Raw genomic sequence first — 26031 nt, 5'->3', positions numbered from 1 at the left:
TTCTGATTGAATGGTCTCATCCATCGGTTTATTGTCCAAGGATCTGCAATATTAGGAATTGTAAAATGTGAATTCTGTCATCTTAGATTGACATCGCTTTCCTGCAAGCCGATTTGTACATATTTCGATGTGGCCACATGGATCTACCATCAAGTATTCTGAAATATTGAGAAAGTGCATGTGCATGCACACACCTACACATTTTCTATTTTCTGATTTCATGAACTTTTTGAATTTTATCCACAAACAAACACACCACATGACAAAATCATGATTAATAGTTTCACAATCTATAAAATATGATGATTTTGTAACACATCCAAATGCACCATCAAAAAAAGAAAAGATGCAGATCCAAACATTCAATATCAAGTGTAAAGGTACATATGAAGAACTGTCAGAAGTAAACGTAAAGTGACTTTAGACAATAAGCTTTTAGCTATTGCTCTAATAATTGTCTTCAGTTAATCAGGAAGCTGACCTACATTTTTCCATAGTGGTTCTGTGGAGTATCTTTCCATGTCCCCTTCTTTCAGCCTCATCAGATTTTTTGAAAAGTTGGAAGACTGCCTACATATGGATGCCATGGAGGTTTAGATTCACCTTTTACAAAAGCTGTTCCTATCAAGGGTTGCATATATACTTGAATGAAGGACACGCTTTTTTCTTTCTTTCTTTTTTTCTTTTTAGTTCTTCTCCAGTGATGCTGGCTGCTGTGAACTATGCTTGACATTCTCCATTCCATAGCTTTGAAGTAACATAATCACTAGATGACTCATATTTTCTTTGACTTTGTCTTATATGCAGCACCAAGTCTAATAGTATATTGTCCCTAGCATTGCACAAGCAGATAAAAGCATTTGTTGCATCATTTTAACTAGTAGGATTAGGTGCAGCTCTGAATGAATGCGAAGGAGAACATATGTACGGCTTTGGAGGTGTTTGCAAGTCATTGATGCTTCCTTCCAGCATATCAACTACCCTGCTCATTGGAGGTCGATTCCCAGGCATCATCTGTATGCACCACAAACCAACTAAGATCATCTTTCTTGCAAATTCTTCTGATTCTGTTGTCAATTCAAAAGCCTGTAAATCTCCAACGTGATCCAAATGATCATAAATCCAATGTGGAAAATAAATTTCACTAGTATTCTCTACACTTGCTTTTACATTCTTTCTTCCTCCAACCATTTCTAAAACCATCATTCCATAGCTATAGACATCTGATTTAGTAGAAACAACTCCAAAATTCCTAGAGAAGACTTCTGGGGCAATAAACGCTATGGTTCCTCGAGCACATGTCACTGAAAGGATACTATCCTTTGGAGGGCATAATTTGGCTAACCCAAAATCTGCGATTTTAGGACAAAATTCTTGATCTAAAAGGATATTGTGGGGTTTGATGTCAAAGTGTACTATGCGTGTGTTGCACCCACGATGCAAATATTCTAGCCCTCGAGCAATGCCAATTGCTATTTCATACAACTTTTCCCAACCAAGAGTAGTTTTTGGTTTCTCTGAATAGATGTACTTCTCCAGTGATCCATTGGGCATATAGTCATAAATGAGAGCCCTTTTTGACCCCTCCAAGCAAAAGCCAATTAGACTAACAATGTTAACATGGGAGGTCCTACCAATGCTGACAACTTCATTCACAAATTCTTCTCCATCGCCTCTAGAGTTTCTTAAGAACTTCACAGCCACCAAACGACCACCTTGCAGGCTACCTTTGTACACAATGCCATAACCTCCTTGGCCAAGTTTGTCACGGAAAGAGTTCGTCATCTTCTTCAGATCTGTATATTTGTATCTTTTCGGGGCAAGGGAACCATAACTTTCCATAAGAGCTTCAATATTTTGTGCACTGTTTGATTTACTCCTCCAAAAGATGATCAGATTTCTGTGTCGATGGAGGGAGAAAAGGAAAAAATAGCAAGAGAAAAGTAGACCTGCTGTGATCATTGCGATTGAACCTGAAAATAAAGGGGAAAAACATTAATATAACTTGGAAAATGCCAATGCTTGCAACCTCAAAGGTTGTTATGCATATAGCCGAACATTTGAAGCAAGGAATAAAAAGCTTTTTAAAATTTATGCTCTCAAACTTTTATGTTCCTAATAACAAAAATTTGAGGACCTAAAAGCCATAAATTTGGTGGGTCTTTAAACTTCATTTTGAGCTAGAGAGAGGAAGCGATAAAAGTATTTAAGGCCCTTAATAACAAATAATATACAAGCTCCTGAAGAAATTTTCTGCTGTTTAATACTGTTATTCTCGTAAGTCAGGTTTCTACCTTAACTAAGTCTTAGCAGTTATAATCACATTCTGAACTACAAAAAATAGCAATAGATTGAGGCAATTGATTTTTTCCTTTTTTTGGTGAGAAAAGAGGCAATTAAATAATACTTACTTTTTCTTCAGAAAAAAAAAGGATGAATACGTCCGTGCATCAACTTTCCTCTCGTTCAGCAAAGATACTCGAACCCACCCACTTCTCACAAAACTCAAGTACTCCAAAAATCCCTCTTATTTAGAGAAGCAGAGTAATCAGGGATCCACTTCTTTTTAATTAACTAGCTAAGATATCATAACTGTAAATAACCATTCTACTAGAACTCAGCATTGTGTTTACGGCTTCTGAATCTACGAAGTGAATTAAACCCCCTCAATATTGGTTTTCTTTTAAATTTTTCTAGAATTCCAGTGAGCTCAAGACAAAATGCCAACATGGCACAGTATATTCACCTTGAAGAACTAACATAGATTCCAGCATCAGTGTGTTCCTCTATGTTAAAATCCTCTCCAACACTCATGTCATATAATAATAAAAGTGACCAAGCAGACCACATCAAGAAAAAAAATAGTCGTGTCTGTTAACCAGCTAAAGAAAAAGAAAAGGAGAAAAAATGCAGCTTCACTGGACACAAATTATTATACAATTGAAATCATTTCGAAGTAACAAGTTTGTCATTTTCTATTCACAGTTTCCCCGAGTACCAATCATTGATATCTGATTTTCTTTGGCTCCTGCAACTACCATAAATATCAAGCAAAAGTAATCGTGTCAAGAACTGAACGGTCCTCACTAGTTTTATTAGGATTTAATGTCTCGAAATTTGATCCATATCAAGCCCACAACGAGGTTCGCGATGAAAAACAGAGTCCAACGAAATCAAGATCGTCCAAAATGAAGATTAAATTGAGAAGATACAAATTTTTGAAGTCGGCACAAAATCTGAGATGATGGAGGACCGTTGGCGATGGGCCGAGGGAGTGATGGCGGCACGACCGCAAGCGGCGATGCGCAACCCAAGCGCAGCCAGCATGCAGGCTGGGCGCGCGCAGGGCGCGGCCCAGCGGACAAGCCCGGGTGCACGAGCGCATGGGCCGGCCCAGGCCCGGGCGCATGGGGGGCGGCCCTGGCCCAGGCGCCCGGTGTGAGCGAGGCCCAGGCCCATGTGCGGGCCAGCCCAGTCCAGCGCACCGCGCTGGAAGCCCAGATCCCGGTCCACCGTGGATCGGGAGGTCCATGGCAAACTACATGGACCGCGTAGGCGTTTCCTACACGTTTCACACGGTCCATGGCACTATTGTATGGACCGATCGTGATCGGACGGCTCTGGTGGCTTGCGGTGATGATCCAACAGCTTGGAAAGAATTTTGGGCTTAATTAAGAGTGTTAAACTTAATCTAATTGGGTTTAAGCCTTATAAAAGGTTCTGATCAAGTGAAACAGGGGCGTGGTTTTAGTTTTTGCCGCCTGCGAGCCCCCATGAACAGTATTTTTCATGCACAGCTCTATCAGCTACAGGAAAGCAGAGAAGTCGTGAAGGAGGTGACGCATGGATGCCGTAAAGAAAAAGAGCAGGGCTCCTAGACAGCGGACAGTGGTCGCTTCAGGGATTCAGAGGGTCTTTCTAGAGAGAGTTTTTGTGAGGGATAACTTTTTGTAAGAGAAAAATTGAGTGTACGAGGGTTAAGAGTGAGATCTCTTCTTGTAAAATTTTTTTTCATAGTGAAGTTTGTATGTCCCGTAGAGACGAGTCCTTTTGTGATTGATCCACGCATTTTGATTGTTTTTGTTTGATTTTTTTTTTTTCTACTGTACGTGTGGTAGTGAAAAGATCTTGAAAAATAATGTCATGATCAGACATCCATCCAACAAGTTTTCATATCTATTAGGTAAACTTATATCGATAAATGTGATCAGTTATACTATTTATCCAATACTAACCATCAGATGGGAGCACGATTTGGCCCATTAGTTCTGAACCAAAAGGACCGGGAAGTCCTTAACATACAATTCCGTGAAAGGTTTTAAAGCCAATTGTTCAAAGTTCCGACAATATTAACGACAATATTAAAGAATCTTTCTTATGACATAACAAATAGCAATCTATGTTTGTAATGGTTGATTTTCTAGAAACCGAGCTATCACAAGCATGAAACTATTATAGGGTCCATATTTGCTTTGACGTGGTAGATATGGCCTAGGCTCAGACTGAGCCTGGAATTGAAAGCTCAGACCTAAGCCATATCCGATCTACCACCTGAAATGGATACCGGGTCTGTGAAACAAAAGAGAGGCCTGCGTGTTTAGATTTTCCAACCTAAATGGTGATGTGGGATCAACATGCAGCAAAACTCAACCGTTGATGTTAGCTTCTAGACTGGCATGGTGGAGACGCTTGATAGGAATATTTTCACCACAGTTTAATTTTTAAACGTCTCTGTAATTCATCATGATCCACTTGGATTCATAGATGCAGCACAAGCTGAACCAATGATAGAAGAAACTGGAAAGGGCATAGATTCTCTCCCTCAAAAAGAAAGAGCATAGATCTTTGAGAAATGCCTGAACAGGAATAGTTAAGTCTGTCCTGATGACTTTGTTCTTACCGATATACCTAAACTTAACATCAAAGCTCATCCTTAATCTGGTGTCTCCACCAGTACAAGAATTGATGTGTCTCAGGTACATTCTCACTCTCACAAGAACATGGGACGCATGAAACATGACTTCCCCATAAAATGAAGTACAATAATCATGATGTCTGCTAGAAGAATTAATGGCTCAATTCTGACTGCTAGTTAATCAGATCCCTTGAGGCCCCCCTCAAATGTCATATCTGTTCCAAGAGCTCTCCTCTCATCTAAACTTAGAAGGAACTCAGATTCCATCGTATAACGACATGGAGAAGATTTTAATCTTATCTTTTCTTATCTAGAAGATTATCTAGGACCTGTTTGGATAATTGGACCTAAAAATCTCATAGAAACATGAGTTTGGGCTAATATAACTATTTAAATAAGGCTGAGCTAAGCTTGTCTTTATAAATATCCAGAAAACTATTATAGTGGCTGGCCTAATCTCAAAGGAGAAAAAAAAACCTCAGCAGATCTTTTTTCCTTTCTATGGGATTTGAACCAGTCATTGCAATGGTTCTATGGGTATTTATAAAGATAAACTGGGCTAGACCTCACGATTGCTATGAAATATTCAGCCTAGTCATCCAAACAGACTCTTATTATATAGAATTTAATGCTGATCAGTACTCTATCACTTAATCAGCTGGTTAAGTAGAGTCCATTTCTCCCTTTTTATTATGCAAAGCAGATCAGATAAAAGTGTCTTTATGCATATTATAACATATGGCAACTTATAGTAAGCTCAGATTTATGTGATGACAAGTCTATTCTCACTGGTTGTAAGTTGGCATACCATTGTTCTCCTCAATTAAAAAACAGTGAGTTTGTTTTTTTTTCACGTGATATACCTAGATCTATTTTAACTTTCAACTTCCAATTTCTTTAGGTTTATAATAATCTCAGCACCATTACACAAAATAAAATTTTCAATAATCATTTAGAAGCTTAATTCTGACTTAGGTGGTAAATATTTAAATATGGCCTTTAAGCAACTGCTCGAATCATATGGTATCTCATCATTCTTCCTTTCTCAACCAAATGATGCCTAAGAACACAAGCATTGTGTGTTGTTGAAAAAACAAGGACACTATACATCCTATCCTCATGAGTGGAGGAGAAGCTATCGAAACCTATATCTATTAATCAATTACCTATTCTTTTAGTTTGAATTTTATTAAATGAAGGCTAGTTTCTTTGTAACATTAAACTTTAGGACTTTGGGAAAACAAAGCTAAAAGCTTGATGACTTTTAGAGCTGTGTGAAAGCTTTGTCAGCTTCATGAAAATTGACTCCATCTTTTACTCCTTCAACGAAGCTTTAGGTTTGTGTTGTCGGAGTGGCAGTTTCGTGGATGTTCCAGCGAGAAACTGAAGCTAGTTTTATGGTTAAAGACTGATTGAGAAAAGCTTCAGATTGGAAACATCCGTTTAGAAACTTCCATGAAGGAGGTAAAACACTTTTGTTTCCAAAGGAATGCGTTGCCTCCGCAACGCTGCCATCATGGAGTGGCATGGTCATTATCCCGTTCACCAAAGGATGTCAAGGAGTAGAAGAGGTTTAAAGATAAAATAAGTAGTCTAGCATAAACTTATCAGACACAAGAGGTAGAGAAAATGTATGAACCGTGCCTAACAGGTAAGATCCATAAATGGCCCATTATATTTAAATGTAAGGTGTAATATGAACATTCAGCTTTCATCCTAATTTGGATATGTTTAAGGAGTTCATCATGGATTTTTTTTTTTTTTTTTTTTTTTGGCACCATATATTCTTTACTGTTCACTTGATATACTCCCAGACATATATAGGAGCAGATGATGCAACAAAGCAGGACATTAATCTTACGCTATAAACACCACTTCCCAAACTGGTATAGGAAGATGATAAAATCACAACACTGATGATTGAAGTACTGTAGGATGTTATTTGAGGAGGTTCATCAAAAAATAGCACTATTGCTCATATGGATTAGCTACAACACAAAAAGTGGGGCTGAATTGCATGACTCAAAAAATTCATAAAGTAAATATAATTTCCATTAATATTTCAGATGTAAAATTCTTAACAGAAGTTGACTAAGAAAACAGAAGCATACCTAGTAGGATCAGCTCTGTGGTGGATATGTCGACCTCTGCAAGAAAAGTACTAAATTAGCACAAGACTGAAAGAGCCATAGAAATGCAATCAATCTGCTATGTCTTATTCATTGCTTTACAATGATCTTAATTCTTAGGAGTGAAGAGCTGTGGCTGGCAAAAGTGGAGCCACTATCATCTCACTGTGCTCTCTTTTCTCTGACTCTTGCATCGAGTATAATATTAGATAATACCACTTGCTTACCTTATTCTCTTGGAACTCTGGTTATATTTGACTTGACAATACAAGGTGATATTTCACTATTGAATCAGGGAAAATGATGTAGTCAGGACTGTAATTCCCTCATCAACCTAGAAGAACAGGAACATTGAAGTGACTCAAAAAGCTCTCGAATCTTCGAGGACCAAACTGAGGACTGGTTTAGTTTTGTTGTCATATATGAAAGGATGGGGAGTTCTTTATAAGAAATACTTTGTTATTTAATCTTTTATCGTTGTTTTAGCTTTGTATATACTGTTCCCTTTGATTTAATGGAAGAAATTAAAGACCTTGCCCTGTAGATGTAGGTAAACTAAAAACTAAATTGCATAGATTATGCATAGATAGTCCACCATCATAGCCATCCATATATTACATATGTAATGGCTGTCATGCATCAGGGTCTATGCAATACATCGGCCAGCAGCCTTGGTCTGATGCATCATCGCCATCATGACCGGACTGCATGGGCGAACTTAGGTATGTGAACTCTTGTGGATTCACCCCAAACCTTTGTCCGGTAGCTGGATGGCAGCAGAGGTCACTCGAGCAGCGTACCATTCCTCTGATGGGCAAGATGAAAAACAATATATATATATATATATATATATATATATATATATATATATATATATATATATATATATATATTTATTTATATTTAAAAAAAAAAGGCAACGGAAAGCCTAGCTAGAGAACCGCAAATTGCAGAAGAATACGACGAAAAGAAACATAAGAAGAAACCGATGGAGACAGTGGAATTGAGTGGTCAAATAGTTAAAAAAACTTGATGTATTTTTCTAACTTATTGTATATTATTTTATTATTTTAGGTACTAAGTAAAATTAAAAATTCTTATTTGATCATATTGGTTTTATGGTGTTTGACTTAGTCAATTAAACCGTTAGGTGGTTTCATTTGACGTAAAAGAGTGCTTGTAACCGAAGGCTGTATAGAAGATTAGAAAGCAAAATATTAATAGACGCAGAGAAGTAACATTTTTTAATGTTAAACTTCTAATTCTATGCGAAATGGGGATGGAATGTCGCATTTAAATATCCATTTAAAACTTTCTAAAATGATAAAAAAAATTAATGACGAGAAATCTCTCTCGGTGAAAAAAAAGCTGTAGCCATGTGTAAGGTGCCGGCCGGCATATTGCTTTCTTTCTTACCGCATCAAAACCTTACACCATATGGAAAACAAGATATCTAATTTGGATACCACCAAAGACATCACATCATGAATTACATGCCTTGACTTAGTCCCATTTGTTGAACCAAGTCAATTCCTCATATGTCAGACACCATCGTTCTTGCAAAGAAAGAGGGGGAGTTATCATGCTATACATACATACACACATGACAAAAAAATTACCCCATAGAGACCTATATAATTATTGAGTTTATACCAATGAAAAAAAAATAACAACTTAAGCAATGAATTAATAAATCGAATAAAAGCTCTAGAAAAAAAAAATTTGCTACAAATATGCTCGAAAAAAAAAAAGATTTTGCAGTCATAAAAATGAACAAGATTGCTTGGCCAAAACATATGATCTTTTATTGAGCGAACCATGCTGTGGAGCAATAAAAAAAATAATTTACTTACAATTATGAATGATTTTTTTCTTATATAGAAGATTCCACAAAAGATCTTTGGATAAATTAATAAGATCCATGAACTACTTTCTAATAATTTTTGAGAATTTGAACATCAAAAAAATTCACTTGACGGTGGTAAATTATTTTTTAATTATATTGGTAATTCCTTAACTCCCATTTCTTTTGAATTCATGTCCAATTTTTATTGAAAAAACTGTTCTTTATTGGCGGAGCAAAGCAAATTTGATTCAGAAAGCCATGTAAAATTTTTAAAATTTATATTCAATATAATTATAATTAATCTAAATGAACAAAAATTAGAAATGAATCTATTGAAATAGAAAAAATTAGTAAAAAAATTTCTCGATGGTCATATAAATTGACCGATGTTCCATGGTCAATGCTCTTTTTGTTATCAATTCTGTAAGTACTAAATCTCTCCTTTTTATTTTATCAATTTTTTAAATACTAGATCTTTCTGAATTTTTTTTTTTTTGATTAACAATCTTTCTGAATTTACCATCATACAAAAAAAAAGGATCTTTCTCAATTAGCATTCCATCCAGACGCATCTGTCCTCTGTGAATCGAGGATACAGCAATTTTCCTTGGATTTAACTATCTAAGATTTTTCTTGTTACTCCTTTTTGTAATTTTTGGCGTTGGTTTTTAACTTGCAAACTGTCTAACATTTTTCTTCTTGTTCTTTTTTGTAATTTTTGATGCAAGTGTTGTCTTATATTTATATGATTAATAAGTACCACACAGGCGTACCTCTATCGGATGAAGAACACGAGTCAAGCATCTTGTCATCGGAGCAGAAGCAGGTGTGTTCATCTGGGGAGTTGTCGCTGTAACCACAGATCCCACCGGAGTCGGTGCATCCGCTACACCACCCGCTTCCCACAGTCCATTTCAGCGAGAACCCCTCCTGCACTGCTTCCCTAAAGCTCAGGTCACCATTCACCAGCCCGTCCGCCGCCTTCACATCTATCGGTATGACTGCAGTTGAGCTGCACTCCGTCGACAGATCTGAAGTGCTATCATTACCGAGCTTGTAGTATGAGTGCCGGTTGCTTGTATTAGAGGAGCAGTCAACGCCATGAAGTGTTGAAGTTGAGGGAAAGGAGGTGCAGTTGTTGTACAAGGTCAGGTTCCCGTCAGCGTCTGTGTACTCGAAGAGATCAAGATTGATGATTGTACTCTCATGCGGTTGGGGACATGACTGTTGGACGAAATCTGCGTCGACAATGGTGAGGAGGTGGTTCATGTAGTCGATATTCTTCACTTGGTATCCTTTGTTGTTAACGTGGATCATTAGAGTGGAATTGGTACAGGCGAGGTCAAACCCCGGGTAACCACAGTAGTCGCGCCGTTCAGCTATGCGGAAAGGGAAGGCCATATTGAACCTGATGGCTCCGCAGGTGTACGGAGTAGGAGTGCAATCGATGTACTGATGGTAGGAGGTTTCGGAAAAGGAAGGGGGCAAAGAAGATAACGCGAGGAAGTGGAGGATGAACAGAAGAAGTTGAGAAGATGATGGAAAGAGAGAGCTTAGACACATCGTAGGGAGCGGCCTCATTGACAAATGAGCTCGCGCCGGTGCGCATTTGTAAGTGGATCGGGAGCATTATATAAGAACTCGTCCGGCTCGTTCTGTGGAAGAGGCGAGCCCAGTATCTTCTGAGCAGTTTCTCGGCTACCTTGAGAATGGGGGAATTGTCGAATGTCTGATTGAGAAGAAAATTCATACATGGACCCGGAAGCGCAGGCCGGTCACACGATGGGGAGATAGTGTCCTAGTCAACACGGCTTAATATAAACTGGTCGGAACAAAAAAAAAAAACAGCAGTTTCCCCAAACGGCACGGATTGCATCTTTCATTGATTTTTCTTTTTTTTTTTTTTTTTTTTTTGGTAGCATCAGCAGTTGGATTGTTCTTTGCACAGCTTTCAAAGTATGATCTTAATCTCATTATCTGTGGTGATTGATGGAAGGAAAAGATTGAAAGATTTTGAAAGTTGTGTAAATTATAATAAAATAAATCGAAGGTCCGTACATTGTGCAAGATCGGACGTACAAAATAATTTTTTTTCTAAATCTGATGAGATTAAATATATATATATATAATAAAATAATATTCATTCATTTTTTTATGATCACTTCATATTTTCAACTATATATATAAATAGCTTTTAATTGTAAGAATATAATAATATCATATATTAATAATATAATTTTATATGAAGAGATGTGCTTTTCAGGTGACACAATAAAATTCATCTGAGAAGCTGAATTGGCAACACTCCAATACTCCTTCACAGAGTATTATTTTATATATATATATATATATATATATATATATATATATATATATATATATATATATATATGATGACCGGTGTTATTAAAAAAGATCAATTGTCTTTTTATATAAAAGATACAACTTGAACCCTTCCCCAAAGTTTCAAGACTCATTTAGTTCATCGGAAGAATTTTTTTTTTCAGAAAATAACTTCCCGACAAGCTACTTCCTGAAAAGTTATTTTTTGAGAATAAAATTTTGACATATTTGATTGACGTAACTTATTGCAGAGTAGCTTATATTTAGTTAAGCATCTATTTTTCTGAAAAAACTGTGTAAATTACTTATTATACATTTAATAGATATCAGACTTTTTTTTTTGCTCATAAACTTTATATAAATATTAATATTATATTTATATTTATATTATAATATAATATTAGACTATAATAATTTATTATGTTAATATAATACTAATATATATTAATATAATATTATTATTTTAATATAATAAATTTATTAACATAGATATAAATATAATATTATATTAATATTAATATTATATTAATATTAATAAAAATATTATATTAGTATAAATATTAAAATAATATTAAAATAAAATAAATATTATAATATTAATATTATATTCATATAAATATTAGGATAATATTAATATAATATTATATTATTATTCAGTATTTTATCATAATCATCTATTGATATTTTGTAAAATTTTAGCCGTAGATCTAAAGAGATATTTAAAAAAAAAAAAGAGTACAACTTCCCATCTCATGGAAAGTATCAAAATCTACCTCCTCTATGGATTTCCACTTTTCAAAAAATGTGAAAAGTGACTTTTCATCGGATGAGCTTTTTTTACTCTCTCTTTTCTTAAAATCTCAACCAAATAAAAGATCTCTCCTCTATTTTTTAGGAAGTGCCTCTTCTCCTCTCCACTTTTCGTCAACCAAATGAATCCTCAATGTCAGTGGGTCCTTTACAAACACGGCTTAATGATTATAAACATCAACTAGCCCGCAAGGGGGCCGGCTATCAGTTTCTCTGAAATTTCAAGGTCTGATCCTTTACATTCTTTCAAATAACATCTCGCTTAGGCCATTAGATAGGCTTCCTCGAAGCCTCTTACTGCAACTCCCTTTCCAAGATCTAACTATTAGGTCAACCACATCAAGTGGACCCATCCAATAGTCATTTGCCACATTATCCTTTGTGTTTAAACAATTCAAGACCAAATTAGAGGGGCCTATTATCTACTGTACATATACCTTCGGATTTGGATTGGTCTACCGGACCTGGTGCATGTTCTAATTTCTTCTTTCGAAGATCTTGGTTAGGTTTGCATGAGATCCATGTTATCGATGCTTATCATTGTCACAGTGCATTTCCAAACAAACTATTGCGTATTACAATTTTCAAACCTTTAATTAGGAGAATTTATTAGGTGGACCAAATTCACCACAGACCTAAAATGAAATCATTTTATTTTCCATCCTCTTTCTTTTTTTTAAAGTACAATAGTATTAGAAAATATGCCTCAAGATTCGGTCCACATTGAGCCCACAGCGAAGTCCAGGACGACGATCGGAGTCCAACGAGCCCAAGAACAATCCAGACGGAGTCCACATGGAAAAGATACGCGCGAAAAAAGTTTTGGAGCAGTGGCACGGCACAGGAGGCAGCGGCGGCCGGCGGCAACGAGGCCGGGCCCGGCAGAGATGCACGCGCAGGCGGGCCCAACATGGGCACATGCAGGCCAGCTCAGAGCTCCTGTGCGGTCCACCATGGATAGCGGGGCGCTGGCGGTCCATGGGAGCTGCATGAACCGAACACGTGGTCCACGTGCGATTTAGGATGTTTTTTACGCGATCCGACGGTCCAGATTGCAGCCGGTCATGATCGGACGGTTGAGGATGAATTCATGCTCAATCAAGTGATCGATGGCCCTGATGTATGCGATCGAACGGCTCTGGTGCGAGTCGGTCACGATCGGACGGCCACAGATGATTCTAGGTTTAATTGGGTCTCTGTTTCCTAGTATAACAGTATTTTAGAGTTTCTAAGTATATAAAACTCTGATTGACGAGCCGTCAGTTACGTTGGGAAGCTGGTGACATTTTGAAGGTACAAAAAAGCTTCAAGAGAAATTTTAGAGAGCTTTTGTGAGGATTTTGAAACTTCTTGTTGAGAGACTCTTGTACAAAGGTTGAGTAGTGAGTTCCTCTTATATTGGTTTTATTTTATTTTCTCATAGTGAAACTTGCACATCCTGTGGAGGTAGGCTTGAGATCGATCCACATATTTATATTATATTTTTTATTTTATTTCTTCTTTCTTTCTGCTACACCTTATGGTACCGAATCCTGCACCACAATTGGTATCAAAGCAAGGTGGTGCCAGAGCGTAGGTTGCAGCAGTGGTGATCGAGATCGAAGATGGAGAAGACAAGCACAATCAAGATGGAGATCAACAGGTTTAATGAAAAAAGTAATTTCTCTTTGTGGCAGGCGAGGGTGAAAGATGTGCTCATCCAGCAAGAGTTAATCGATGTTCTCTTATACGAGGAGAAGCCGACTACCATGGAGGTGCAGGATTGGAGACGACTCTAGATGCAGGTGGTGAGTACGATCCATTGGTACCTAACGAATGAAGTGGTGATCCATGTACTTGGCGAGACTTCTTCGATGATACTGTGGTTGAAGCTCGAGGAGTTGTACATGGCAAAATCTCTCATCAACACCTTCTTCCTCTGGAGACAGTTCTACCAGCTGCGGATGACTGAGGAACAAAGCGTACAGGAGCATCTCAGCCACTTTCAGAAGATCCTCACTGACCTCCTCAGTGTTAGCAAGAAAGTTGAGGAGAAAATCAGGACGCTGGTCTTGCTATCATCGCTTCCCCCTTCATATGAGTCTTTGGTGACTGCTCTTCTAGTGGGGAAGAGCACCATCAGGATGGACGAAGTCATCACGATGATTCTCTAGAATGAGATTCTCAAGAGGGAGAACCTAGCTTCGAGCTCAGATGGCAGCAGCTCAGCTTTGGTGGTTTCTAAAGGAGCAGAAGGCGGTAGACAGAGCGACAAGAGATCGCGGCGAGGATGGTCCAAGTCCAGGATGAGGGACTTAAGCAAGATCAGATATTATCGATGTAACAAGTTGAGGCATCTAACCAAAGATTGCTCTCAACTCAGGGATCGGATGAGGGCTACTGCAGCAACGACCAGTAGCGACTCAGAGGGTGATGCCCTGGAGATATCTGACAAGGTTCTACTTCTTTTCAGTAGTGGATTTTAGATTCTGCATATACGCATCATGTATGTTGCAGAGAGGAGCAGTTTGACTTCTTGGAGAGCAGTGAGGGTACTGCTTATCTGTCAGTTGGATCGAGCTATGCGATCAGAGGCATCAGGACGGTCAGCTGAAGGATACATGATGGTGCAATAAAGAGATTGAGAGAGGTCCGATACATATCCGATTTCAGATGGAATCTTATCTCACTGAGCAGACTAGATTCGAGAGATTACAGGACGGTCGCTAGTAGAGGAATCCTGAAGGTGTTGCGCGGCGATAGGATTGCTCTGGAGGAGAAGAAGAGGATGAAATGACATTACTACCTGGTGGAGAGCCCAGTGTGAGGTGGAGCTTCAGGAGCCAGGAGGAGTCCAGAATGAGGTGGAGCTCCAGATGGAGGTAGATCGGACACTAGACAAGAGACTTGGGAGGATGAGAGGTAACTTTACAAGATGAGATTTCTATTACCACAGGATGATACCCCAAGCAGATCTTTGGTCAGAGTGGATACAGCTCATGACGGAGGTGGGATCGAGCGGCCTGGCTCGACTCCCACGTTTGCCCATCCATAAGATAGTAAGCATGTCCTAGGATATGGGGGTGAGATGAATCACAGGCTCTCAGAGATAGGTGGAGGCCGAATATTGAGTCAAATTGGAGATTGTTAAGAAATACGCCTTAAGATTCGGTCTACATTGAGCCCATAGTGAGGTCCAGGACGATGAATGAAATCCAACGAGCTCAAGAACAATCCAAACGGAGAAGATACACGCGAAAGAAGGCTCGGAGCAGCAACACGGCGCACGAGGCAGCGATGGCCAGTGGCAGGCATGCGGCAGCGGGTCGGGCCCGGCGGAGACGACGCTCGCAGGCGCGCATGGCCCAACGTGGGGGCGGGCCCAGCACAGGCGTGCGCACAGGCCGGCCCAATACGTGCTGACGTCCAGGCCCAGCGCTCCTGTGTAGTCCACCGTGGATCGCAGGGCACTAGCGGTCCATGGGAGCCGTATGGATAGAACACATGGTTCACGTGCACTTTAGGATGTTTTTTGCACGATCCGACGACCCAGATTGCAGTTGATCATGATCGGACGACTGAGGATGAATTCGGGCTTAATCCGATGATAGGTGGCCCTAATGTATGTGATCGGACAGCTCTGGTGCGAACCGGTCACAATCGGACGGCCACGGATGACTGTAGGTTTGAATAGGACTCTGTTTTCTAGTGTAAAAATATTTTGAAATTTTTGAAGTCTATAAAACTCCGATTAACGAGCCGTCAATTGCGTTGGGAAGCTGGTGACGTCTTAGAGGTGTAGAAAGGCTTCAAGAGAGGTTTCAGAGAGCTTTTATGAAAATTTTGAGGCTTCTTATTGAAAGATTCTTATACAAGGATTGAGTGGTGAGTTCCTCTTATATTGATTTTTATTTTATTCTCTAATAGTGAAGCTTGCACGTCCTATGAAGATAGGTTTGAGGCCGATCTATATATTTGTATTGTAATTTTTATTTTATTTTATTTTTTTTTTGTTGTACTTTATGATATCAAATCTTGCATAATAAATAATAATATAATTTAATATATTTTATCTTAGGCCCGTTATGTACCTGATCTATCTAATCAGCACCCCCTCCCCTCCACACGCTCCACCACAACGCCCGCCGCGGGGCACAACCCACCTCAAACATACCCCCCAACCTTAAAATATCCTTTAATAGAGTTGTTAGGGCCCAGCCACCATTCCATTCATTCTTCCCTTCCTATGAAGGTGTTCTCTCCCCTGCTGCGGGAGAGAAAAAAAAGAAAAAAAGAGAAAGAAAGACTAGGTTTTTCCTGATCCAAGATTAATTAATAGCAGTGGGCTTCAACAGAAGAGATCTAAAAATGTAGATTTGTTTGAATAGATTTAAGAGCATATTTAGTTGAGGAGAGATAAAATTTGGATTAGGAATGAAAATAAGTGATTCTCATTCTAGCCATTTCGTTGGAAGAAATTCTATTCCCATTTCGATTCCAGAAAAAATAAGAATATCCTAATAATCTAAAATCTAATCCTACTCTCCACTAATATTTAAATTTTATTCTATTTCTAATTTCGATTCCGATCATGAACCAAGTGCACCTTTAATGTTAAGGACGAGGGATGGTTTCAAGTCTTTATATATTTTTTTAATACATGAAAATGATAGTTACTGGGAGATACTCTCTATTTTTCCCTCCATCATTTTTATTTGTTTGGGATTTCTGCCATCTTTGTATTCCTTATATGGGCATGGTAAGTTTGCAATTGTTAGAAAAATGTTTCTACTCGAAATCTGAACTAGATGAAATTTGGAAGCTTGCTTTGCAGAGAGGATGCAAAAGAAAAAACATTAACTATTTGGGCCTAATTTAGCTTCAAACTTTGGAACGACTCAGAAAGACAACATGGGCTCAATATTCATAGCTACTTCCTTGTACACGAATGAATGTCAATCTCAAGCCTGATCCAAGGCTGAACTCAAACCCAGCTTGGCCCAAGCTCACTTCAAGCACTATATGCTGTTGGTCTTAGTAAAGACCTAGGTCCAGGTGCATCTTTCGTGCCAAAAAGGATGGTTCACTTTCTTTCATGACATCAACCGATAGATCACACAATTACTATTTTGAGATCCATGCAAGTGGATAAAAAATAAGTTTGGAGTGATTTGAGATATATGAGAGGTGCAACCTGATAGTTGACGTTGCGAAAAAAAGATCAATCATTCTTTCATGCAAAAGATACAACCCAAACCCTAAAGACGTTCTATGCTTTCCAAATCATGGAGGATGCACCTGTGCCGTGCGATGTGTCTGTGGAATGGACTCATACTAGTCCAAATCAAGATTTTCATCTGGCTAGCTATACACGATAAGCCATTGAGTGTGGAGAATCTATGAAAACGCCAATAGGGAGCAAGTCAGCCATGTGCCCTTTGTAAGAGATGTGATAAAATTATGGAGCATCTATTCTTGATGTGCAAGTTTGCTTGATCTATTTGGACAAACATTAAGTGTCTTTCTAGGATCACAGGATCCCTGTGTTCCATTCGTCCCTCATGACTATTTGGCAAGCTAGACGGGTACCTAAATGCATGGACTGGGATTGCTCAGTGTTGGCCTTGCTTTGGGCGATTTGAAGAGAGATTCTCGTCTATTCTTTGCTAAGGAATCGAGATCCATGGATGTCCTCAGGGCCCTTCACTACTTCGATATGCATGTTGAGTAGGAGCGGCATAGGAAAAGAAGAAAGCCAAGCTCTCCATTTCGTCTTCTCCGTGCCACCACAGGCCTGGATGGATCGGTTCTAACTAGCCACTGAATTCAGGTTTTGCGGATGCAGTTTTACCATGGCTCTTTACCTTCATTTGATTTGTTTCCTGCCTCTCGGATTTGTATTGGATGAGTTGGGCTACTGTGGTTTCTTTTTGGATGAGTTGGATATGTATCATTGAAGTGAAATTGGTAGAAGAAATGGTGGAAGCAAGGAGTGGTGCGGGAATTGGATTGCTCTGAAAGTAAAAGCTAATAGATGACAGAACAGGGAGGAAGTTTGTGTGCTTCAACTGGACAGATACCCAAATGGACATAAGTTCTTTTGTATAACGTGATCGGTAACACGGCCATATCACCAAAAAGTACCATCATCGAGCCAAACAACATTCGTGATCTTGAATAAAATAGAAGATTCATCATAAATAAAATATAATAAAAAAAAATTAATTTAGATCATTAATCAAATAAATAAAATACGACTCATCCAATACATCTAAAATAAAAATTAGATATCAAAATTTATATTTTAAAATTTATAAATAATTAATTATAAATCCATAATTATTCAATAAACTAAATTCAATTATAAAATTTTCAAACTTACTAGAACCGATCTCCAAGCTTGCTAGCTTGCTATAAAATTTTTAAACCTGCTAGTACAGATCCCGGAGCTTGGATCATCCTTTATTCTTAACCTTATTCGTTTACAAAAGCAAAAAATAAAAAGATAAGCTATACTAACTCAGTAAGTAAAATCTATAATTCTTTATCGAATCAAGCATAAATTTTTTTATAATAATATAATATTTAAAAAATAATAGATGGTATTTCATAGAAAATATATAAAAGGAGCTATAAAATCAGTCATGCATACATAAATCATGAATATTTCATAACTCTCTTTCATAAGTCATTCTTATTATGTGTTCATATTATGGTTCAAAATATTACTTACAGATATTCATGCTACAATCATTTTATATCCATGACAGAGCCATCATCATAATCTACAAGTTTATAATTCGTATTTACTGCTAATTTTATATCCATTGCCAAAGAGATTTTTTTATTGGCCTCACTTTCGTAAAACTGTCATAGCCATCTAAGAGCATTTAAAACATTTATATCTTTTTCTTAATATATATATATATATATATATATATATATATATATATATATATATATATATATATATATATATATATATATGGGTGGAGAAGCATTGAATGGCATAATCAAATTCATGCTTCATAAACATATCTTTTTCATCAAAAACTTTCATCAAATAAATTTTCATAATAAAGCATTAATTTTCATATATATATATATAGACACACACATACATATACATATGTTGATCTTTTATTTTATGAAAAATATATATGATTTTATCATAATAGTTCAAAAATATAGAAAATATGATTTTTTTAATAGAAAATATGATAATTTAAAAATAAATAAAGAGTATAAGACTTACTTACCTTATGCACTCTGAATTTTTATATTTTATTAGAAAAATCAACTAATTCTATTTAAAATATTAAAAATATAATTAATTTTTATTTGATGAATTCAATAAATTTAAATAATAAAAAAAGAAGATCTTTGATCGAGTGGTTGGTTTAGTCAACTGCTTGGGGCACCATGGTTGTCTCAAGCCTCTTTTGGTCAACTCTAGTTTATAACCAATAACCAAGAGAATAGGACTTGAACTGGTTTTAGAGAGAGAAGGAGAGTTGGCCTTCTTTCTCTTTTTTCTTTTCTTTTTCTTCTTCTTCTTCTTTTCTTCTTTTTTGGCAAAACTGAGGGGGTGATCCATCGTCCATGGTCTAATGAGGTGTTGCAATGCAATTAGAAGTCCAATAGCAGACAGTGATGCATGGTCAACAGTTGGCAGCGATGGATGGCCGATGGTGGTGACTAGTCGGCAAAAAAATCATAAAAAAAATTTAGAAAACAAGGGAATTGGGGCCCTTTTCTCTTCTCTTTAGCCGTTGGCTGCTCACTAACGGCCATGACTTTGTTGGGAAGGGCCGTAGGGTGGTCGGGAGATCCGACCAAAGGTTTAGCATCAGGGGGTGGCAATATTGGTGGCTGGAAAAAAGAATAAGATGGTTGTAAAAATAGAGAATGCAACAAATCTTGGTCAATTTTCGGCTACTCAACAGCTGGTAGTGGTACCCAAGGCCATAAGAAAAGGGGAAGAGAGAAAGAAGGAAGGCAAAGACTTTTACCTCGGCTCTAGTGGTGTCTTCGGTCTTGATTTTCGATAAGCAGGGTAATGATATGTTGTGAATCCAAAGGGAGAAAAGAGAAAGAAAGAAAGATGAGCAGTGGTTCTTTTCGATGGAGCACTTTAGAGTGGGGAGGAGGCTCTTAAATAGAGGTAGAGGCCGGCACTTCCTAGTCTCTTACCTCTCTTTTAACTTCGACTCTCATCGGGAGTCATTAGAGAAACAAAACTCCCATCAGGAGTCCATAAAAAAGTTTGAATCCTATCGGGGGTCTCTTTTCCACATATAGGGCATGCTCATCTTAGCTGGATTTTCCACTTTAGTCTAGGCCTCATATCTTTTGCCTAAATTAACCTTATAGGCATATCTAATGATGCTCCTCTATATCCAACTAAGATCTCCTAGCTTATTTAGAAGCTTCTAGAACTTGCATATCAGCCAAATCCATGACACCAAAGATCTAGATTTGAGGGCTATGTGGTGGAGTGTTGACAACATATTACTAAAAAAAAAAGATAAATTATAGGAACACTCTCTCAACTTTAACCCAATTTCACTTATATCTCCTATACTTTAAAAGTGTCAAACTATCCCTTCTAATTATAGATATGTTCCGATATGGTTCAGTCATTTATCTCCTTTAATAAAATTTTTTAAAATAATAAAAATATCTATTTCTTCATCTTCTCCTTCTTCCCTCCTCCCTCCTCTCCAATTGATCCCCTCCACCACCGGTGTCTCTCTTTTTCCCTCCTCCTTCCTCCTCTTCTTTCTCCTCCCCTTCTCACCCATTTCTCCTCCTCCCCTTCTTCTTTTTTCTCCCTCTTCTTTTCTTGTCCTCTCTTTTCTCTACCCATTCCTCCATCTCCTCCCCTTCCTCTTCATCCACTTCTCCTCCTCATCTTCCTTCTCTAAGCCGCCCATAAACCATTCTCTTCCGCAATGGACTCTACCTCCATCCCTTCTTTACTTCTCCATCTTCTTCCTCTCCATCCTCTTCTCCTCTTTTTCCTCTTCCTCCATCCTATTCCTTATCGGTGGTCCCTTTCCCCTCCCATTCTTCCTCATCCTCTTTCTCCTCCTCATTTTCTTTCTCCTCCAAATCAATCTATAAGCTCTATCCTTTTAGATGGCCTCCTCTACATCCACCTCTTCTCACCGATAAAAGATCATTTCTTCTTCTCTTCCTTCTTACTCATCTCTTCTCCTCCACGATGGCTCTCTCCACCTCCCTCCCTTCCTCTTTATCTATTTCATCTTCTCATCATCTTCTTCCTCCAAACCGTCCATAAGTCATCCCCTTCATAACGCCCTCTTTTACCTCCATCCCTTTCCGTCGGTAATCCATTCTTTTCCTCTTCTTTCTCTCTATCCTCTTCTTATTTTTGTCCTCCTCCTCCTCTAACCCATTCTTTATCGGCGTCCCTCCTCCCCTCCTCCCCTTCTCCTCATCTATTTTTCCTTCTCATCTTCTTCCTCCTCCAAATCCACCCATGAATAGGGGTATTTTTGTCCATTGAGAGAAAAATCTAACGTTGTTGATTGGTAAAATGAACAGTTGAATCACGTTGAAATATATCGATAATTAGAAAAATCAGTTTGACACATTTTAAAGTATAGGGGGATAAATAAAATTGAACTAAAGTTGAGAAGAAGTTTCTGTAATTTATCCAAAAAAAAAAAAGGAAAAGACAAGTAGAAACGGAAATGCCCCCTTCAGGGAAGAATCTTGCTTTTTACATATTCTGTCTTCCTAGATCTTCTACTGAAAATGCATACAAGATAAATTCAGTACCTGACTTCTATCAAGTGGATGAATTATGCACAGAGAACCACAATAGAGGTGATCAATGGATTCAATGGGAAAGGGTAGAAACAAAAGAAATGATCAATAGATTCAAAGAAGCCACCATAGAGCTTTTTTGCTCAGTTGATCTCTAGTGTTGATCTTATAGCTTAGAGCGTATAAGCTTTCCAAATCAACTTAGCAGGTCTCCATTTGATACTCTAAGAATCAAAAAATTATAAAGAGATGCAGTCCAGAAAGAGGCATTCTTGCCCAGTTTCCAAAGAAATATATCAGATTCAGAAGAGAGCCAAACAAATTACAGTAAACCAACCAACTGATTTTCCTCCAAGAGAGCCTCCTGAGATAAATTAACCAAGTAAAAAAGATTTCAAGAGCTTGAACAAGATCTGATGAAGAGTGTCATAGCCCCAGATTTCTTCCTAGATCATTTTCTAAATCTTCCCATAAATATGTTTCACATTTATTTCTCACAAATATGGAAGAAAAATAAAAATATTTCTTATAATATGCCTATTTATATAATTTATTGAGGTATCCGGCTGATTAGATAAGATCTCTAATTCATTTCCATCTCCATTGGATAAGATCTATAATATCTCCGAGACTATTGAAAAGCCTCCTATAACTTACGTTTCAGCCAAGCCCATGATATCAGTGATCTAGATTTGAGGGCTATGTGCTGGAGCGTTGACACCGTAATATTTTAACAAAACGCCACCCTCAGGGCAGAATCTTACTTTTTACATGTGATGTCTCATAGACCCTCCACTGAAAATGCATACAAGATAAATTCAGTTCCTGACTTCGATCTACTGATAATTCCCTTTGGGAAGCATATATAAACGGACAAGGAAAGAGAGATTAAGAAGCATTACGTGAACAAGAAATAAACTAGGTTTAAGCTCCACACAATTTTACACCATAAAATACAGGAGTTTTTATGATGATGAAATTAAAAAACGTTCCTCAAGTTCATGTAGCCTTGAGTTTTTTCTCCAACATCTCTGTGCAAATCTGCCCCATCATGCCGTAGAAAGAACGCAGTTCAGACAGCTGCTCTATAGACATCTTCCCCATTACATTCCTCGCAATCATCTCCCTCTCCTCATTCATCTTAAGGCTCTGCAGATAGGATGATGCATTCCTCACGGTCGCACCCATCTGCTTCAACCTCTTCTCTTGCTGCACGCTCAGCAGTGTGTTCAACTATGAACCAAAGATATACTAACATAAGAAAGATTGTTTTTTTCCCAACAAACACTCAACACTTTTTTTTTTTTTTTTTTTTTTTGTGCACAACTGAGATCTAGTGCATTGTTTAATTTCTCAAAAATTATAGTCCCTCTACTTTGGTATGATAATTACCTCAAGGAATTCAGCTCCAGCTTCGAGATCTGACTCTTTGGATGGAGGCATGTCCGGCCTCGCATCATACAAGTTCTTGGCAATTGAAAAACTTCGAACGATGATCTTCCTTTTCTTCTCCATTTCTTGATCCAGCCTGGGCTCATCTTTTAGATTGGTAGAGCTGTTCACCTTCTTCTGATACGCAACCACCGCCTTAACGAATTCCTATACCAAAATAGTAGAAGCAACCCAAAAAAAATAAGAATTTACCTTCCCCATTACAAACTATCAGAATCCTATCTATGAATTTGCGACAGACGCAGCATTTCCTTTCACTATAGGATGTGTCCACGACTAAACTTAAGATTGATTGGCTTCGAAATTTTTATATGATTCATACCTGATAAGCCTTTGGGCATCCCGGATAATCGAATTCATCCGACCCAGGCCGCCTCATTCGCTCGGGGTGAAATTGCAATCCCATGATAAACTTACCCTCCTCGGGGTTGTACGCGTCGGGATCGTAGAACCCCTCGACCAATCCATCGCGCGCATGGGCCAGCGGGACGAAGCGCTCGGCCAATCTCTTAACCCCCTGGTGGTGATAGCTATTCACCATGAGCTCCATCTTCCCATCCTCCAACGATCCCCGAAACCAAGAGTGCAGCGGAGTGTCCTCCACCACCCTCACCGCGTGCCGGTGACCGTCGTAGTTGTTGTAGGCGATGTGCACCACCGGGTCCTGGCCATCCTTCTTTCGCTCCTTCTCGACGTCGAGATACAGCGAGCCCCCGCAGGCGACGTTCAGGACTTGCGAGCCACGGCAGATGCCGAGGTAGGGGATGTTGCGCTCGAGGCAGAGCCTGGCGAGGCGGAGCTCGATGGAGTCCTTCTCACGGTCGATGGCGGTGTCGCTCGCGTGGAGGCAGCGGATCTCGTCGAGCTCCTCGGGGGAGAGCCCGGAGATCTCGGCCTCGTAGTAGGAGGGGTCGATGTCCTCCCCCTCGCAGAGGAGGACGCCATGGATCGGCTCGAAGCTTTCGAGCAGCATGTGGACGCCGGTGACACGAGGAACGATCACCGGGACCGCGCCATACCGGACGATGAGATCAAGATGATACTCCCCTGATAAAAGAAATAGAACGGGAGTTATTCCTGGAATCAAACGAGGAAATATAATACGAAACAGAGGCATAGAGACTGTTTTTAGGTGTCGTTTGATTTTTTTTTTTTTTTTTTACCGACAAAGTCGACGAATTTGTTCTTGCGGACGGTCCGGCGGGAGACGATGAGTACTCTGGGGAGGATCAGCGACAGTTCGGAAGAAGCCATCTAGCGTTGCTGTTTAATTGTGCCGCTATGAAGGCACGCACCAACGTACCTTCTGTGGTGCCGGGGCTGAGGAGGGAAATCGCAGGAACAATCACGACTATTTCAAGGAAATTTTTTTTTTTTCCCACCCTCTTCCCTTTCTTCTCTTATTGTTCCTTTTATTAATTAAGTCTATATTTTGATAGAGATTATCTTCTTGTTTACTAAGAAAAATGCCGAACCTGAAGGAGGAAGATGGGAGGAGGAGGCGGTCCAGGTACAATCCATCTGGGCGCCGCGTTACACGTCAGAATGAGGACTGTTTTCTTCTTCATGATGCCACGCCGAAAAGGACACGTGTGAGGTGATGATACTTTGTTGCTACGTGTCAGAAGTTAATGGGTTGTTACTGATGGTCGTGTTTAATGGTCGAGCATATCATCTTGGTGAGATTTGAATTGGGTTGGGTGGATGGGATGCCATGTCCTTGGTTGTTATCTTTAGTCGGTCAAACTCTCGTGTAACCGATGACGTGTCAGAATATGCTTTTCCTTGTGCTTCCGAGTAGCCGAAGAAAACTTCGGGAAATGGTCGAGGGAGGAGTAATCGCCATGTGGCACCGCTCTACTGATTGGTAGTTGCGGTGGGAAAACTCAACCTGGGCTTGTACCTTAGCAAGGCCTAACGTTTGAACAGGCCCAACTCCAACTGTTGACCTATTAGAAATAAAATCCACGCTTTCCTGCTAATCATTGACTTTTTTTGACGACGTGGGGACCAAAATATATGGCAAACAGAGTCAACTCTCCACTACCCCTTTTCTGCTACTTGACCCAGCAGTGGCTTTGGGACTAGTTGTTCATTCTGTCATGTTCTGGGCCAACTGGACTGCTCTGCCCTGCTTTTCATTTTTTTTTTTTTTTTTTTACACTTTTATTTCTTCGGTCACTCTTCTTCTCGTCCTGTCTTCTGTAGTTAATTTCTTGAATTTTGTATTTTTATTTTATTTATCAAATTATATTTATATAAACAGTGATGAGTCTTGCTGATTGATGGAGCAACTGCCGGAGAGATGTTTGGGAAAAAAAGACCGTAAAGTTAGGTTCAAAGGTTTGTGTATTCTAGAGGTTTCAATAATTTGCGAAGAGTTGGGTAAGTCATCAAGTAGCATACCTTGGATGGTCGACAGATGATAAAAAGAATGACATCATAAAATTTTAAATAATCTGCCACGCGGTTACTGGAATTTCTTGCAATTGGTGTTGATTGGATAGGAGGTGAGCATAACACAAGTCTCATTTCAACAGGAAAATGTGTAATTATTAATCTAATCTTGGTTTTTTAACATAACTCAAACATCAAAGCAGTAGAAATTTCTTACTTAGGCTGTGGATGACCCACTACCTCAAAATAACATAAAATTGAATGGCCAGTCCGAAAGATGGGATGTTTAAAAAAAATAAAGTGAATATTTTTATAAATATGTACATAAAGTAGAAAATAGATATCACCCTAGAGTAGACTATTTA

At 38.6% G+C, this 26031-nt stretch overlaps 2 protein-coding genes across 3 annotated transcripts; both read right to left on the bottom strand.

Moving 5' to 3' along the window:
• Nucleotides 1–336: 336 nt before the first annotated feature.
• Nucleotides 337–10501, bottom strand: LOC105048766 (LEAF RUST 10 DISEASE-RESISTANCE LOCUS RECEPTOR-LIKE PROTEIN KINASE-like 2.4). 2 transcript variants are annotated; one of them, XM_029265827.2, is made up of 3 exons: nt 9664–10500; nt 7027–7062; nt 337–1973 (listed from the first exon to the last, which is right to left on the bottom strand). In XM_029265827.2, exons 1-3 carry the CDS (start codon nt 10469–10471, stop codon nt 874–876), a joined length of 1944 nt encoding a protein of 647 aa, XP_029121660.2. In that variant the 5' UTR covers nt 10472–10500; the 3' UTR covers nt 337–873. The 2 variants fall into 2 exon arrangements, with proteins under 2 accessions (XP_029121660.2, XP_073117554.1); XM_073261453.1 differs by lacking the exon at nt 7027–7062 and having other exon boundaries at nt 9664–10501.
• Nucleotides 10502–22720: 12219 nt separating this feature from the next.
• Nucleotides 22721–24711, bottom strand: LOC105048765 (putative glutamine amidotransferase GAT1_2.1). The gene is made up of 4 exons (XM_010928208.4): nt 24433–24711; nt 23592–24316; nt 23210–23416; nt 22721–23050 (listed from the first exon to the last, which is right to left on the bottom strand). Exons 1-4 carry the CDS (start codon nt 24521–24523, stop codon nt 22817–22819), a joined length of 1257 nt encoding a protein of 418 aa, XP_010926510.1. The 5' UTR covers nt 24524–24711; the 3' UTR covers nt 22721–22816.
• Nucleotides 24712–26031: the final 1320 nt, after the last annotated feature.

This window comes from Elaeis guineensis, chromosome 7 (assembly GCF_000442705.2).
Source record: "Elaeis guineensis isolate ETL-2024a chromosome 7, EG11, whole genome shotgun sequence".
NCBI classification, from domain to species: Eukaryota; Viridiplantae; Streptophyta; class Magnoliopsida; order Arecales; family Arecaceae; genus Elaeis; species Elaeis guineensis.
Note: the sequence above shows the minus strand (reverse complement) of the source record. Positions and strands in the feature narration are given on the sequence as shown.

What these genes read in the sequence shown, in the direction of transcription:
- LOC105048766 (XM_029265827.2), bottom strand. Translation starts at nt 10,471, where the DNA reads ATGAGGCCGCTCCCTACGATGTGTCTAAGCTCTCTCTTTCCATCATCT. An exon ending in GTGTTCTTCATCCGATAGAG is followed by an intron (nt 7,063 to 9,663) that starts GTACGCCTGTGT and finishes CTTTTCTTGCAG; the next exon opens with AGGTCGACATATCCACCACA. An exon ending in CACAGAGCTGATCCTACTAG is followed by an intron (nt 1,974 to 7,026) that starts GTATGCTTCTGT and finishes CTTTATTTTCAG; the next exon opens with GTTCAATCGCAATGATCACA.
- LOC105048765 (XM_010928208.4), bottom strand. Translation starts at nt 24,523, where the DNA reads ATGGCTTCTTCCGAACTGTCGCTGATCCTCCCCAGAGTACTCATCGTC. An exon ending in CAAATTCGTCGACTTTGTCG is followed by an intron (nt 24,317 to 24,432) that starts GTAAAAAAAAAA and finishes TTCTTTTATCAG; the next exon opens with GGGAGTATCATCTTGATCTC. An exon ending in CTGGAGCTGAATTCCTTGAG is followed by an intron (nt 23,051 to 23,209) that starts GTAATTATCATA and finishes TTTGGTTCATAG; the next exon opens with TTGAACACACTGCTGAGCGT.